General features: G+C 44.8%; 1 protein-coding gene across 4 annotated transcripts in view; it reads right to left on the bottom strand.

Moving 5' to 3' along the window:
* Window positions 1-16,913, bottom strand: part of LOC133447225 (teneurin-3-like) — a 331,811-nt gene that overhangs the window by 25,651 nt on the left and 289,247 nt on the right. For all 4 annotated transcript variants that reach the window (XM_061725813.1, XM_061725823.1, XM_061725804.1 and 1 more), the window contains 9 exons: window positions 14,841-14,948; window positions 13,184-13,338; window positions 9,998-10,099; window positions 9,729-9,902; window positions 9,433-9,492; window positions 8,679-8,841; window positions 3,041-3,179; window positions 2,771-2,876; window positions 989-1,131 (listed from right to left, as the gene is read on the bottom strand). In XM_061725813.1, coding sequence (XP_061581797.1) covers window positions 989-1,131; window positions 2,771-2,876; window positions 3,041-3,179; window positions 8,679-8,841; window positions 9,433-9,492; window positions 9,729-9,902; window positions 9,998-10,099; window positions 13,184-13,338; window positions 14,841-14,948 — 1,150 coding nt within the window. The remainder of the gene's footprint in view (window positions 1-988; window positions 1,132-2,770; window positions 2,877-3,040; window positions 3,180-8,678; window positions 8,842-9,432; window positions 9,493-9,728; window positions 9,903-9,997; window positions 10,100-13,183; window positions 13,339-14,840; window positions 14,949-16,913) is intronic.

The raw sequence follows: 16,913 nt of genomic DNA, 5'->3' as shown, positions 1-16,913 counted from the left end.
GCCAATCTCACGAGGAAAACAAAATAATCACGCCTCGGAGCCTCTTCAACATAATATAGCAGTCAAAAAAAAAGAAAAGAGAAGTAAGAGGGATACAAAACATGTACTGTATGTTGTACTATTATACTAATTTATTGAAACACATGGCGAGTCAAACATTTACCAAAGCAGCTGCCAAACACTCCTAAACAAGGTAGCCGGAGACGGTGGTTCTGCAGAACTGCGGCAGTAAATCCTTTCTAAAGAGTTCAGCTCCGACGAGGAGCTCCAGTCTTTAGTAGGGATTTCATATGGATCCAGACCGTTAATAATCATTATTTTCTCCATATACCGCTCCCTGGCTTCCTTGTTTAAGGTATCCCGGTAAATTCCAGTTCCTTTCCAGCAGTTTAACATCTTTTTTTTTGCGTTCCGTCTGTTCACTTGGTGAAACAGAAAAGCGTCCCGTCTTCTCTCAAAACAAATGCAGCGACGGGACAGGAGTTTTCCGGCAGTATGCGCTGGTGCTCATGGGAAACGTAGTGTTCTTTCTGGTAAAACACTACCGATTTTGTCCACAAGATGCCGCCAAACTCAGAAAAGCTGACAGTTACGTTGTGCTGCTTTAAGATAATGTAAAATACAAAAATATGAAATATAACACATCCCATTCAACTAATTAGCACATATAGGGCAGTATGCAAGTGCACAGCCTTTGCAGATATTTATTACACCTGCAGCACACAGTATAGTCCTTCTTTTGAGGGCAGAACTGACATCTCTTCCTCTTACTCGCCCTAGCTGGGGAAGTTACATTTCAAGTTAAAAAAATATTGTTTAAAGGATTTTGGGTAGTTTTTTAACACAGTGGCGGGTCATTGTGACCCGAGGACAACAGGAGGGTTAAGAAAACAAAACAAAGAATTTCATCCTTTAACACTTGATATCTTAATCTACATGTGCAAGAAAGGAGTAGGAAGAAGTGTAAACTTCAAACTGTAATGCTCACTCATAGAATGTAGTCCATCCTATTTGGATGCTCTTGGTTGCCAGCAGGCCACTGTTGCCGTGGTAACTGAACAGCACCAGCTCCTGACCCTGAGCAGTGAGCGTCTTCAGACCTCCGTTAGTCCCGATGGTCAGCCATATAACCTAAACAAACATACATATGGATATATATATATTATATATATATATAGAGAGAGAGGGTCTGCATTGATGTCACTTCCCCGCATGGACATTAATATTTGGTACAGTTACCAAGAACCAGTGGTCCATGGACATTAATATTTGGTACAGTTACCAAGAACCAGTGGTCCATGGACATTAATATTTGGTACAGTTACCAAGAACCAGTGGTTCATGGACATTAATATTTGGTACAGTTACCAAGAACCAGTGGTCCATGGACATTAATATTTGGCCACAAATCCAGTTTCCTGATATTTATATGTACTTAATTTCTACACCGGGGAAATACACGAAGCAAAGCTTGAAGGCTTACAAAAGTCTTGACGCTTGTCCGACTTCAAGGCAGGATTTGTTGTAGAAATTAAAGTGATGAGGACACCGAACTTTATGATTTCACCGTTTAGCGTTAGCTACCCAAAAATCCAACATTACCTGATACAAAATGGGAACCACAAATCCACGTTTCGGTGCCTGGAATCCAGTTATTTCTGTGAATTCTAGTGATCCATTTGTCTCTCTTAAGCTTATTTTTCATCAGTCTGTAAAACGATAACTCTGATTTCTTGCTATGAGCTAATCTATGAGTACAGTCGATCGCACAACAGCTCTTTCCCATTTTAGATGTTTTCCAGTTGCTCAAACTGAAAGTTTACGCTGCCACTCAGTCTTTCTGTCACTCAGTCTTTCTGACACTCAGTGGGCGTAACCCACTGTGAAGTCTCATTTGTGACGTCATGCACATTCCCTCTATAAACATGAATAAACAGGCAATCAGGATTAGATTATTGTACAGTAATGGGACACCAGTTGCTACGAAATGAATGCTAAAATAAATGTGCCACTATGACAAAACCATCAATGCCAATGTGATGGAAAAAGAAAATCTTAACAGTCAATAAAGGCAATAATATTAAAATGAAATGAGAAATAAATTAAAATTAAACTTTGAATTTGAATGATCAAATTGACCTATCTTTCTTATATATTTTTTTCCTGTATTTGTCTTCATTTCATTTCTTTTCCTAGATGACTTCCTAAACATAGTTATTGTGCGTCTCTGTTTCTGATATCATGAAAACATGGACATGTACAGTGGGGCAAAAAAGTATTTAGTCAGACACCAGTTGTGCAAGTTTTCCCACTTAAAAAGATAAGAGGCCTGTCATTTTCATCACAGGTAAATCTCAACTATGAAAAGAAATTATCCAGAAAAGCACACTGTCTGATTTTTAAAGGATGTATTTGCAAATTATAGTGGAAAATTTGGTCAATAACAAAAGTTCATCTCAGTACTTTGTTATATTCCCTTTGTTGGCAATGACAGCCTTTAACCCTTGTAGTGTGTTTGGGTCAAAATGACCTCATTCTCCTGTTCCTTCTTTCCTCCTGCTCTCTCCTTCCTTCTCCCTTCCTCTTTTCTCCCTTCCTCCCTTCCTCCCTTCCTTCCTTCCTTCCTTCCTTCCTTCCTTCCTTCCTTCCTTCCTTCCTTCCTTCCTTCCTTCCTTCCTTCCTTCCCTGACCCGAACAGCACAAGGGTTAAAATCGATGGCTTGAACCCAAAGTGAATTCTCTCAGTAAAACTTTTGCAGCGTGTTCTCACCTGGTTGTCGGGGGCGACCACACGCACAGGCATCCTGTTAGTGTCTCTGCGGATACGGAGTGTGTTGCCACTGCTGTCCGTCACCGCGGTAACGTCCTCCTCGTTGCTGGGGGGGAAGGAATGAAGCAGAGAAACAATCAAGGAAAACTTCTGCTTAGATTAAGGGCACGGTGGAAAACAGATGGTAAAATATGTTTTGTGATATTAAAAAAATAAGAAAAGACATTACAAAAATAATGAAGGAAGAAAAGAATGTGGACACAAACCTACCTGTAGCTGAAGTTATACTTATAATCTCCAGTCACCAGAGACATGGTGAACTGATGGGTCCCGTTTGTGTCAAACACATAGAGTTCTTGTGAGGCCGGAGAAGCCACTTCGTAGGAGCTGGGACCCGACGCCAGGAAGCCTGGAGAAACACAACCGTTCTTTTGTTTAAGCATTCTTAATCATTGTCTTCTAGGCAAGGTGAGTTCATACATAACGGCAACTCAATGTCCTTTATCAGGGTATTAAGATGAAAATAACAGAACATTTTTTATTTTTAAGTACTGAGTAACTGTTGAGTAACGTCTGATTTATTTTTTTAACACAACCATTCTAACAGACAAAATTACAAAATAAACATCTTCATGCTAATTAAATCAATAAAATAATAAAATAAATTAGAATTAATAAAAAATAAAAAATAGCTTAAATTAAAATAATCTTAAAGTAAATTCAAGTACTTTAATAAATAATAAAATAAATAATAAAATAACAGAATAAAAAAATAAATTAAGCACAAGTAGCACAAAACGTCAAGTCTTTGTACTTTTCTTTTTTAACCAGGCAGAACTAGAACAAACATGAACTCATAGAAACTCTGTGTGTGTTTGAGTCTGTGTAAATGTGACAAAACATGCAAAAACAAACATTTTTCCTGAAGAATCACTCAGTGATGTCATGAGATTGACGTGTACGTGGATAAAAGGGATAAAAGAAAAGTAACAGCTCAACGTAGCCTAATGTAGCGGAGTAAGAGGAACAGTTTCTTCATCACAAATCTACTCAAGTGAAAGTACAAAGTATAGTGATTCAAAACTACTCCTAAAAGTACAACATTTCCCAAAACTTACTCAAGTAAATGTAATGGAGTTAATGTAACTCGTTACTACCCACCTCTGCTAATATTAAATGCCTTGTCAAGACAAGCAGCAGCTAGGAGCAACTTCTTCTTTAATACTGTTTTTGACCAGGTCTTTGTAAGTTTTGACCGTATAGAAACGTAAATCTTGCCATTGTAAGAATGAGATGTACCTGCTGTACTCTACTGCCCTTACTTTTTAACTACTTGTGCTTTTTATTATTTGACCTCTTTTCTTATCATTTTATTTCATTTTATTTGTTATTTACTGTTTAATTATGTCTTGCTGCTTTTAATGTTGACGTAAAGCACTTTGAATTACCTTGTGTTGAATTGTACTATACCAGTGGACGGCAACCCAAAATGTTTTAGATCCATATTGGACCAAAAACACAAAAAACAAATATGTCTGGAGCTGCAAAAAAATTAAAAGTCTTGTATAAGCCTTGGAATGAAGACAACACATGCTGCATGTTTCTATATTAGTTAGAACTGGGGGGAGATTTTTTTTTTCATTATGCACTTCGAGAAAAAAGTCGAAATTTCGAGAAAAAAGTCGAAATGTCAAGATTAATGTTGAAGTACAATCTTGAGACAAAAGTCGAAATGTAGAGAAAAAAGTTGACATTTCGAGAAAAAAGTCGAAATGTCGAGAAAAAATTCGAAATGTCGAGAAAACAGTCGAAATGTCGAGAAAAAAGTCGAAATGTTGAAGTACAATCTTGAGAAAAAAATTGAAATGTTGAGAAAAAAGTCGAAATGTCGAGAAAAACATCGAAATGAGAAAAAAGGAAAAAAAAGAAGAAAAAAAGGGAAAAAAAATAAAAAAAGAAGAAAAAAAGGAAAAAAAAGGTCAAACATTTTTGAAAAAGCTCCAGGAGCCACTAGGGCAGCGCTAAAGAGTGTGGCTCTAGAGCCGCGGGTTGCCGACCCCTGTGCTATACAATTAAACTTTACATGTCGGCCACAAAACATCAGCAAAACTGCCAAAGACTGGCAACATTAAAGATGCATCAGCATCAGCTGAGTTGATTAACGCTGCAGGTTCATAGAGCTGGTATAAAGACCAGACCAGTCCTTTATGTAAATCAGAGTCAGGAACTGGATTCAATTGCACATTTCAAGATAAAACAATTAAAAAACAAGATAAAGTAATAAAACAATTTGAAATTGTAATGTCACAACATTTATTTCCAAGCAGAGTTTTTGGCGATGATCTTGTATTAATGATGGGAGAGTTTTCTCAAAGATCCTGGATGGGGTTCAGGTCTGGACTGTGGTGGAACATTCATGCCTGAGAATGATCCACACTTTCATCATTTCAGCCCAAAGCAGCCTGGCATTGTCATCTTGGACTATGTCTGTGCCACTTGAGAAGAATTAAATCCATTCAGTGTGTTTACATGGGAAGTTCAATTCTTTTTCATTCAGAATTAAAATTACATCTGATTTAAAATGAGTAAAAAGGACCATGTAAACACCTAATTCCGAATGAAAATGCCCATTCCGAATTAAACTTAATTCCAAGTAAGTGGCTGGTTTATTCCTATTTAATAATAGGAATAAATCACACCTAAATCCAAATAGAATAATTCCGTGATCATGTTTACACTCATTCCACTTTAAATTAATTCCGGTCTTTCTTTCTGCTCGTTCCCTCACCCGTCTGTCTCCATGACGCTTATATGACGCTTATATTCCACGCTGGGCTGGTTTTCCAAACAAAGTTTCTGTCAAGGTTGACATTCCCCCCTGCCTTCAGTTTCTGTCTTGTCCCACCTGTGTCCCATCTGCCCTGATTGTGTCTGCACCTGTGTCTCGTCATGTCTCGTTATCCCCTCAGTATATTTTGTCTTGTCATTCCTTTGTGCCCTGTCGGTCCGTACTGTTCTCTCGTAGTTTTTGTCCAGATCCTGGTTTTTGTCAATCCTGCTCTGCAGCGCTTTGTTTTTGCCTTTTTTGTATTAAACCCCTTGTTTTTTGAGAACCCCTGCCTCCAGCCTCCCTCTCTCTCCTGCACTTGGGTCCTAGAAAACCGTACCATGACAGAACGGACCGACCAGGTGGACCCAGCGGGAGACTACCTCACCTTATTGGACTTCCTCTGCCGTGAAGCGGCTAAAAACGTGCGCTGGGCCGAGGAGGAGTATTGTGACCCCTTTTGGGGAACACGCCTGGCTCTGGGTGGGCCCAGGAGCCTGCAGAGGCAACGGTGACGACGTCAGCGCTAGCGCCAGCGCCAGCCTGTTCCGGCTCCAGCTCCTGCTCCTGTCCCTGTTCCAGTGGTGGTCCCGGACGCACCTCCCCATGTTCCTGTGATGGTCCTGGACGCACCTGTCCATGTTCCTGTGATGGTCCCGGACGCACCTGTCCATGTTCCAGTGGTGGTCCCGGACGCACCTCCCCATGTTCCTGTGATGGTCCCGGACACACCTGTCCATGTTCCAGTGGTGGTCCCGGACGCACCTCCCCATGTTCCTGTGATGGTCCCGGACACACCTGTCCATGTTCCAGTGGTGGTCCCGGACGCACCTCCCCATGTTCCTGTGATGGTCCCGGACACACCTGTCCATGTTCCAGTGGTGGTCCCGGACGCACCTCCCCATGTTCCTGTGATGGTCCCGGACGCACCTCCCCATGTTCCTGTGGTGGTCCCGGACGCACCTGTCCATGTTCCAGTGGTGGTCCCGGACGCACCTCCCCATGTTCCTGTGATGGTCCCGGACGCACCTGTCCATGTTCCAGTGGTGGTCCCGGACGCACCTCCCCATGTTCCTGTGATGGTCCCGGACACACCTGTCCATGTTCCAGTGGTGGTCCCGGACGCACCTCCCCATGTTCCTGTGATGGTCCCGGACGCACCTCCCCATGTTCCTGTGGTGGTCCCGGACGCACCTGTCCATGTTCCTGTGGTGGTCCCGGACGCACCTGTCCATGTTCCTGTGGTGGTCCCGGACGCACCTGTCCATGTTCCTGTGGTGGTCCCGGACGCACCTGTCCATGTTCCTGTGGTGGTCCCGGACGCACCTCCCCATGTTCCTGTGGTGGTCCCGGACGCACCTGTCCATGTTCCTGTGGTGGTCCCGGACGCACCTGTCCATGTTCCTGTGGTGGTCCCGGACGCACCTGTCCATGTTCCTCTTGTGGTCCCGGACGCACCTGTCCATGTTCCTCTTGTGGTCCCGGACGCACCTGTCCATGTTCCAGTGGTGGTCCCGGACGCACCTGTCCATGTTCCTGTGGTGGTCCCGGACGCACCTGTCCATGTTCCAGTGGTGGTCCCGGACGCACCTGTCCCTGTTCCGGTGGTGGTCCCGGACGCACCTGTCCATGTTCCTCTTGTGGTCCCGGACGCACCTGTCCATGTTCCAGTGGTGGTCCCGGACGCACCTGTCCCTGTTCCAGTGGTGGTCCCGGACGCACCTGTCCATGTTCCAGTGGTGGTCCCGGACGCACCTCCCCATGTTCCAGTGGTGGTCCCGGACGCACCTGTCCATGTTCCTGTGGTGGTCCCGGACGCACCTGTCCATGTTCCTCTTGTGGTCCCGGACGCACCTGTCCATGTTCCAGTGGTGGTCCCGGACGCACCTCCCTATGTTCCTGTGGTGGTCCCGGACGCACCTCCCCATGTTCCTGTGGTGGTCCCGGACGCACCTGTCCATGTTCCTGTGATGGTCCCGGACGCACCTCCCCATGTTCCTGTGGTGGTCCCGGACGCACCTGTCCATGTTCCTGTGGTGGTCCCGGACGCACCTGTCCATGTTCCTGTGGTGGTCCCGGACGCACCTGTCCCTGTTCCAGTGGTGGTCCCGGACGCACCTGTCCATGTTCCAGTGGTGGTCCCGGACGCACCTCCCCATGTTCCAGTGGTGGTCCCGGACGCACCTGTCCATGTTCCTGTGGTGGTCCCGGACGCACCTGTCCATGTTCCTCTTGTGGTCCCGGACGCACCTGTCCATGTTCCAGTGGTGGTCCCGGACGCACCTGTCCATGTTCCAGTGGTGGTCCCGGACGCACCTGTCCATGTTCCTGTGGTGGTCCCGGACGCACCTGTCCATGTTCCTGTGGTGGTCCCGGACGCACCTGTCCATGTTCCAGTGGTGGTCCCGGACGCACCTGTCCATGTTCCTGTGGTGGTCCCGGACGCACCTGTCCATGTTCCAGTGGTGGTCCCGGACGCACCTGTCCCTGTTCCAGTGGTGGTCCCGGACGCACCTGTCCATGTTCCAGTGGTGGTCCCGGACGCACCTGTCCATGTTCCAGTGGTGGTCCCGGACGCACCTGTCCATGTTCCAGTGGTGGTCCCGGACGCACCTGTCCCTGTTCCAGTGGTGGTCCCGGACGCACCTGTCCATGTTCCAGTGGTGGTCCCGGACGCACCTGTCCATGTTCCAGTGGTGGACCCGGACCCCCCTCAGCCCGCCCTGGATGTGGACTGTGGGGACATCTGGAATCTGTCCCTTGAGGGGGGGCCAGCGCCACGGACCCGGGTACCCCCGCAGCCATGTCAAGTTCCAGAGCCATGTCACGTTCCCGTCACGCCAAGCCCCACGCCAAGCAATGTGAAGGTGCACTACGACACAATACACTTTAACTTTCCATGTAGTTGGAACCAGGTTTGTATACAAAAGAACGTTTTTCTGATAGAATTTGCACCTTATAATTTGCAATAGTGCATCAAAGCGTTATTGCTGTAGTACATGCGGATCATTAACACTACACAATGATATAAATTGATGTTTAGAAATACATATATCAGCATGAAGGAGTGATCAAACATACCGGTCGGTGCTTGGTTGTGCTGTATGGCTCGAATTCGAATATTTCCCAGATCGGCCAGGTACAGTGTGCCATCTGGAGACACCACCAGAGAGGAAGGACAATTAAGTCTGGCATCTTTAGCGTAGCCATCTCCTGTCTGATAGCAGTCACAATTTGCATCATTCTGCAGGAAAGAAGACAGCAGTGAAAAGGTATGAGACAAAAACATGTCACCTGAAGAATTCAGCAACCAAAGTAATTCTTTATCTATAACTCCTGAGGTGAACAGAAATGCTACGTATACGAGTACGTTTACATGGACCACGCTAATATTCCGGTTAGAAAAGGGTTATTGAAGCAGGGAAACACCTGGGTTACCCTCACTGTCCAATGTGCTTTAACTCCTGGTGAGCTCTTTTTCCTTCTGTCTGGATGTACAACACGTTCATATCTCCCTCCTATCTCAGTTCCACTGAGGAATTAGGAAATATAATTCAGAACCTTAACTTACAGTCAGTTGTTATAACTGAATACAAAAAGCTTAAGAGTTAGATTGTCAAATTATGATCATGATCAAAAGGCCTGCTGATACCAATAATGCTAAAAGGGGGTTCTCCAATAAATTCAAAATGCTGCATATTGTTAAGGGAAATGGTGTAATACCTGAATAGGAATGTTGTCTGAATTGCATTGAGGAGAGTAATCAGATTATTGTTGTCCCTGTAAACGTAGTCGTTGATAAACAAGTGTCAGTGATATTTGAGTTGTGTTGTACCTTGCAGTCGCAGTCAGACGGGGCTCCGGCTAGATGAGTGATTTCTCCGTCTGTTGACACCTGTTAAAGACAAGATCAGGACAAGAACAAAGTGAAAAACAAATCAGTAGTAATAGTAAGAGTAATAGCAGTAGTAGTACTAGTCGTGGTAAATGAGAGTAGAAGTAAGAGCCACTTCCTTCAACCAGGTTGTCATAAAATCCTTGAGACTAATGGAATAGAATCCTCACTCGTAATCTTTGTAAATAAAGGCAGCACTGTAAAGTAAATTAGATAATGTGATTTATCCGATGTACCTGGCGGATGCGGTGGATCTTCTTCTCGTCCGTCTCAGCGATGTAGAGGATTCCGCTGTAGGACAGGGCGATGGCGGCGGCTCCCTCCAGCATGGTCTGCACCGCCCTCTTCCCCAGGGTGTACTCTATCCCTGGAACCTGGCAGTGCATGGGCCGGCCCGCCACGATCCGGACCTGACCGCACCAAACACATGCACGTGCATGTACGTATTAGTCAATGAAACTTAGAAAATGTGCACTGATACCAACAAAAAGGCTCCATTTCCCACCTGTCTGTTTTCAGTGATCTGCAGCACCACGTTGTTGTCCAGGACGTATATGGAGTTATCCATCGGGTTGATGGCTAAATCTGTGGGCCACTCCAAACGAACCTGGGTATGGATACAGAGAATATGCATGACTTCACTTGCCACCTGAGAAGTTTAACTCAGCTACGTTACAATATGTAAGAGATAATGGCCTTGGAGGTGACATGATCATAAATATATGGACGACACGGGGGCGTGGACCCGTTTTCCTGCGCCAAGTCCATATATTTATGTTAACCCTTGTGCTGTCTTCAGGTCAAGGAAGGAAGGAAAGAAGGAAGGAAGGAAGGAAGGAAGGAAGGAAGGAAGGAAGGAAGGAAGGAAGGAAGGAAGGAAGGAAGGAAGGAAGGAAGGAAGGAAGGAAGGAAGGAAGGAAGGAAGGGAGGAAAGAAGGATGGAAAGAAGGAGGGGAGAAAAGAAGGAAGGAAAGAAGGAAGGAAGGAAGAAAGAAAACAAGGAAGGAAGGGAGAAAAGAAGGAAGGAATGGAAGAAGGGAGGAAAGAAGGAAGGAAGGGAGGAAACAAGGAAAGAATGTACGAGGGGAGAAAAGAAGGAAGGAAGAAGGAAGGAGAGAGTAGGAGGAAAGAACGACATGAGAATGAGGTCATTTTGACCCAAAGACAGTACAAGGGTTAATGTCACCACGAAGGGCATTATCCGCTTATACCACGGCCACTTACCAGAAAACATAAATATTAAATCAGTTATTCATGCTTTAATGTGTTTTCAGTTAAATCATTAGTTTTATAACCAGCCACAGCTGAGCGGCTGAGACTATTTAATCTCTCGTCTGCAGCCGTTGGAACCTGGTAAGTTACAAAGTTTTTTAACAAGCCATAACTCAGTTTCCTTGGTAACACCTGAGGGTCTGACTAATACCTGGAACAATCACTACCGTCCCATAAGCTCCTTAATGGACACAGTGTTGATTCTGCAGTAACTAGGACGGACCTGAGATACGACTCAGCTATTTTCTTTTCTCTCCTCTTCTGCATCCCAGTCATCAAAATTATTAAATTCACCAAATAAATTTAAATAAATTACAAAATCACTCATGTCGCCGTCCTGCGGTAGCCGGCTCTTCTTCTCTGAATCTCCGTTGCCGTGGTTACCACCTGGCAGTTGATCCAGCGCAATGATATTAAAGTTTCAGCCAATTTGACCGAACTTGTTTTCTAGGTGGAGGTTATCACTTTTAACCTCCACCTGCCAGCCAATCAGAATGGAGTATTCACACAGACCGTGGTATAAATATTAATACCATATAGAAAATACAGTGACATGTGATTGTATCATCATGTCTTTCTCTATTCCTGTCGGTGAACAAAGGTCAGAGTCCTGTGTATTTTCTGCATTGCTGCTGTCAATCAGGAACACAGAAACAGCTGGAACACATCTGCACAGAAATAACCCCCCTGTTCTGACCACAGACATAGATCTAAGATAGACGGAATAAGAGCTAAAGAGTCAAATAGGGAACATTGTCTAAAGTAGATGAAACAACTGTGTGTGTTTCTAAGGGTGCTTTCACACCCGTCCCGTTTGGAGCAGTTGTTTCCCCCTAAAGATCGGTTGGTTTGGTACATGTGAACTCAGCAATCACGCTCCGATGTGGGACAAAACAAGCGAGCCGAGATCCTAGGGCTGCTTTCACACCTGTGGCCCGTTTGTTTTGTTCCGATTCAGGGGCTAAATCCATACAGTTGTTCCGTTTCTCGTTTGTGGCGTTTGTGTTCACAAGGCAACCGTCTGTAGCGGTTCAAAGCTGTTAACAAATGCCATGAACCAACTGTTCTCTGATTGGTCAGAAATTAACGTGGAAGGAGTTTCCTCTTCCGTATCCCGGGAAAAACAACAATGGTTATAGCCCCTTTCACAGAGAGCCACCGGCTTTCCCGTTCGTTTATGTGCTACCGCGGCGCAAGAGCAGACCGCTCTGCGGGCGAGCTCAGCGGCGGGTGAGAGGGCACCTGCCGCGGCGTTGCGCTGCACAAACCCTGCCCGAATTTTTTAATTTCACCGTGCCGCGCTGGGACGACATCTCGGCTCGTCCAATAGGAGAGAAGCTGGTGGAGGCTGCACCGACTCTTCTCCTTGCGCCGCAGTAGCACATACACATGAATGGAGTTGTATCGGTTGCTGTGTCTATTATGTTCTCACTACAAATAAAAAAAATGAACCGCTCCAGGTCTGGAATGGAAGCAGCCGAGAACCTAACCCTAACCTCTCCTAGGAGATCCAGGCTCGCTGGTTTTGTGCCATTTCCGAGCGCGATTGCTGTGTTCACATGTACCAAACTAACCGATCTTTAGGGGGAAACAACTCCCTGTTTCAGAACAACTGCTCCAAACAGGACAGAGGTGAAAGCACCCTAGGAGAGGTGGTCTCTGCTCGCTTCCATTCCAGACCTGGAGCGGTTTGTTTGCAGTGAGAACAGAATCCACACAGCAACCCACACAACTCACTCATAAGCTGCTTTCACATAAAAAAGAGACGCGGTTTGCGCCGCGCCCACCGCCGGGTAGCAGAGTCGGCACAGCCTCCACCACCTTCTCTCCTATTGGACTTAACTTTCTCTCTTCTCCCTTCTCTCCTATTGGACGCACCGAGATGTCATCACAGCGCGGCACGGTGCCTGCTCGAATTGAACATTTTTTAAATGTTCAATTCGGGCAGGCAGGCGTCCTCTCGCGCCACTGAGCTCGGCGGCAGAGCGGTCTGCTCTTGCACCGCGGTAGCACATACACAATGAAAGGGAAAGCCGGCGGCGGTCGCCGCTTTGCACCCTCTCTGAAAGGGGCTTGTTGGTTTTCCCGGGATACGGAAGAGGAAACTCCTTCCACGTTCATTTCTGACCAATGAGAGAACAGTTGGTTCATGGCATTTGTTAACAGCTTTGAACCGCTACAGACGGTTGCCTTGTGAACACAAACTCCACAAATGAGAAACCAAACAACTGTATCGATTTAGCCCCTGAATCGGAACAAAACAAACCGTAACCCTAAGATTTCATTAATTTCTTGATGTTGATCCTCAGAGAACTAGGAAGTTTCATCTGCCTCACAGAACTGAACGGCTACGCACCAGCGACTAACACTTCCTACATGAGGTTGTAATGGAACTGTAGTGCTCTGACGTGCATGGTACCTGTCTGATGTGCATGCTGGTGTCACAGGTCAAAGGTCGTGCAGAGGTCAGGTCGTTGCTGCCCAGCACCGTGGAGATGATCCCGTTACCGTCCACCTTCCTGATCATCGTCCCGTCAACAAAGTAGATCAGCCCATTCTTATCAACGGCAATGCCTGTACACACACACACACACACACACACACACACACACACACACACACACACACACACACACACACACACACACACACACACACACACACACACACACACACACACACACACACACACACACACACGAGAACTCAATATACAGTAACAATTGCATAGTTGATTATTAACTACGACGGAGTATTAGGGTCATAATATTCTTAGAATAAAGTCGTAAAATTAAGAGAATAAAGTCGTAAAATTACGAGAATAAAGTCATAATATTCTTAGAATAAAGTCGTAAAATTAAGAGAATAAAGTAGTAAAATTATGAGAATAAAGTCGTAATATAACGAGAGTAAATTGGTCATTCATGAGAACTCTAACAGGAAGAGCTTCTTCTCCCTGTGTTAACATGAGGAATATTGAGCATCTTGTGAAGTTATATTTTGGTATCGGTTTCACAAATAAGGAAATACTTAATCTTTCGGCACATCAGCATCGAATTATTATCAGTATAAGGACTTTAAAACGAATGTGCAAACGACTGCGTCTATTTGGAAGAAGGAAACACACAGACTTGGAAGAAATTGCGTCTTTTGTGGAAGAGGAAAATCTTTATGATCGTCCTCACTGGTCGCTCCTCGTGAAGGAATCACAGTTGAAGCAGCTTCGACCCGATGATTGGACTCATCCTTTCACAGAGAGCATGCACAATCTCTGATGTCACGTCAAAAACTATTATTTGTAGTTTAAAGTGTTGCAAATTCACATTACAAATCATGTTTTAATAGCAGAAAAAAAGACTGCATTTCCCACGTCTGCCCAGACAATTCCTTGTCCAATCACGACGTTGTCTAATCTTTTCTCATTTATCGCCACACAGAATGGCACTAATTGCTAAAGGCTGATGTATGGTTCCACGTTACACCAACGCAGAGCCTACGGTGTAGGGGACGCGGCGACACGCACCGTACGGTTACGCCGTCCATTTAACGCAGAACCATAAATCAGGCTTAAGGCAGCGTGTTTGTTTTTGCTGAGCATCTTCGGTGTCTCCCACTTCGGGGTTCCTCCTCTTCTACTTCTTTTTGACGTTGCAGTTCCAGTAACAGAAGTCTGACGTGAGGATTATGATCGTATAGTGTGAGCAGACGGAGCATCAGAGCATCGGGTCGTACAGTGTGAGAACATAAATCGTGTGAACTTTTGAACTCAGCAATCTAGTCGTGCAGTGTGAGATGGGGCTGAATCAAACTATTTAAAATATCGCAGTGTATGCCCAGCTTAGTCATTCAATGAGATTCTGAAACATTCTGGTGGAAGAAGGATAACATCCTGAAGCTGATGTCATGACACTCTTCAGCTATTATACATTTAAACTGGCTTTGAATGTGGAGCTTCCAAGTGTGTCCTGTGTTGAGAAGGTAACCTTCTCTTGAGTGTTCTCCTAAGTAACAGCGGCTAGGAAAGCTTTTAAACTGCTGACCAACCCCCTGGAGATTCCTCTCCTGCGTGCTCGTACCTTTGGGTCCCAGCAGCTGGGCCTCCGTAGCTTTCCTCCCATCTCCACATCGCGCTTCGTCAAACGGAGGACACTGTTCTCCAGTTCCAGCCACCACTTCTCCATTGCCTACACACAGCAGTTTCATTTCATAAGAAGAAACTAAATGAAAAGCAGATGTGACTCAAAAATACTTAATTTCACAGCAGAATATCATGACTTTTTAAAACATACCTCACTTTGTTTTTAAATCAACTCACACTATAATATGGTGGAACCATTCAAACATGACAGGAAACAGAAATCCTGTGCTGTAATCACCTTGTAATTTGCGTTTGTAAAACAAAGAGCTGCCCAGGTTTGAATAAGAAAGCAGTCCAGAGTTGGAGAGTGTGCAGATATTGCAGATATTCATGAGTTAGGGCACCTGAGCAAACAAGAGGGCCGTGGGCTGGAACAATGGGAGGCTCAGAAAACCACTAGGTAAATGTGATGTTGTTTTACAGCCGTGTCTTAAAGTTGGAGCAGCAGGGACATTACAATGTGTCACATTTAAATGCTCCTACGTAATGAAACGGTTGGAAAAGAAAAGCAAATGGACAAACTTCAGGAAAGAAGGCTCAAGGAAATAATATAAAAACACTTAACCCTTGTAGTGTCTTTGGGTCAAAATGACCTCATTCTCCTGTCCTTTCCTCCTGCTGTCTCCTTCCTTCTTCCCTTCCTCCCTTCCTTCCTTCTTTTCTCCCCTTGTACATTCTTTCCTTCCTTCCTTCTTTCCTCCCTTCTTTCCTTCCTTCTTTCCTTCCTTCCTTCCTTCTTTCCTTCCTTCTTTTCTCCCTTCCTTCCTTCTTTTTTCCCTTCCTTCCTCCCTCCCTCCCTCCCTCCCTCCCTCCCTCCCTCCCTTCCTTCCTTCCTTCCTTCCTTCCTTCCTTCCTTCCTTCCTTCCTTCCTTCCTTCCTTCCTTCCTTCCTTCCTTCCTTCCTTCCTTCTTTTCTCCATTCCTTCCTTCCTTATTTCCTTCCTTCCTTCCTTCCTTCCTTCCTTCCTTCCTTCCTTCCTTCCTTCCTTCCCTCCCTCCCTCCCTCCCTCCCTCCCTCCCTCCCTCCCCCCTACCTCCCTCCCTCCCTTCCTTCCTTCCTTCCTTCCTTCCTTCCTTCCTTCCTTCCTTCCTTCCTTCCTTCCTTCCTTCCTTCCTTCCTTCCTTCCTTCCTTCCTTCCTTCCTTCCTCCCTCCTTGACCCAAAGACAGCACAAGGGTTAAAAAAAGAAAAGCAAGAGTGTGTATTTGTGGCCAAGACTCATGGAAGAAATCTTTAAAAACCCTGTCTAGTCGTCTCAACTACGCAGGAAGTTTAAACCTGACTGATGAAGGATGTTTTCTGTCCGTGATGTCTTTACCCAAAAGTTAGTTTTAATGTTAATTATCTGTTTTAATTCGTACGTACTAGGTCAATGTGCAATGCAACACGCACTTTGTATGTCACACAACTCTGATCCTCTCAGTACCATAATATTACCATCGCTGGTATTTCATTATTGTGATATGCATTTTTTGCTCAAGTCACTTTAGATACAATCCATACTGCTTTTAAATGCTGCTAAATCTATTTTGCTACTATGTATGTTTTATGTTTGTTCCCTTGTTTGATTGTATTGTTTGACTGAATTGTTTTAATGTTTTCTGTGGGGACTGCAGGTGGAAACTAGCATTTCTGCTAAAATCGAGTGTATTTACACTGCTTAATGTAGTGTTCATTAATATGTATTGTCCCGTCTAAAATAAACTTAAACTTAAAGACTTGAGGCCGTCCTTAGTTACAGGAGTTGAAATAATGTACTCAGTGTGATTTTTGAGTCCTATTTTTTTCATGATCAAATGATTCCACATTTTCACCCTGACTGAAAAAACGTTTACAATTACTTTCACAAATTACAGAAAAGATTTTTCTGTAACAAAGCCAGAATATTCAGCTCTCTAAATAAAAATGGCTTGTGGGAATTCTGTGATATTTCTGATTTCTTTCACAAAAAGAAGAGAAAGAAGGAAAAAGCTGAATGAATCCCCTCCAAGAGCAGTGTCTGCGTGTACAGA

This window comes from Cololabis saira, chromosome 1 (genome assembly GCF_033807715.1).
Source record: "Cololabis saira isolate AMF1-May2022 chromosome 1, fColSai1.1, whole genome shotgun sequence".
NCBI classification, from domain to species: Eukaryota; Metazoa; Chordata; class Actinopteri; order Beloniformes; family Belonidae; genus Cololabis; species Cololabis saira.
Note: the sequence above shows the minus strand (reverse complement) of the source record. Positions and strands in the feature narration are given on the sequence as shown.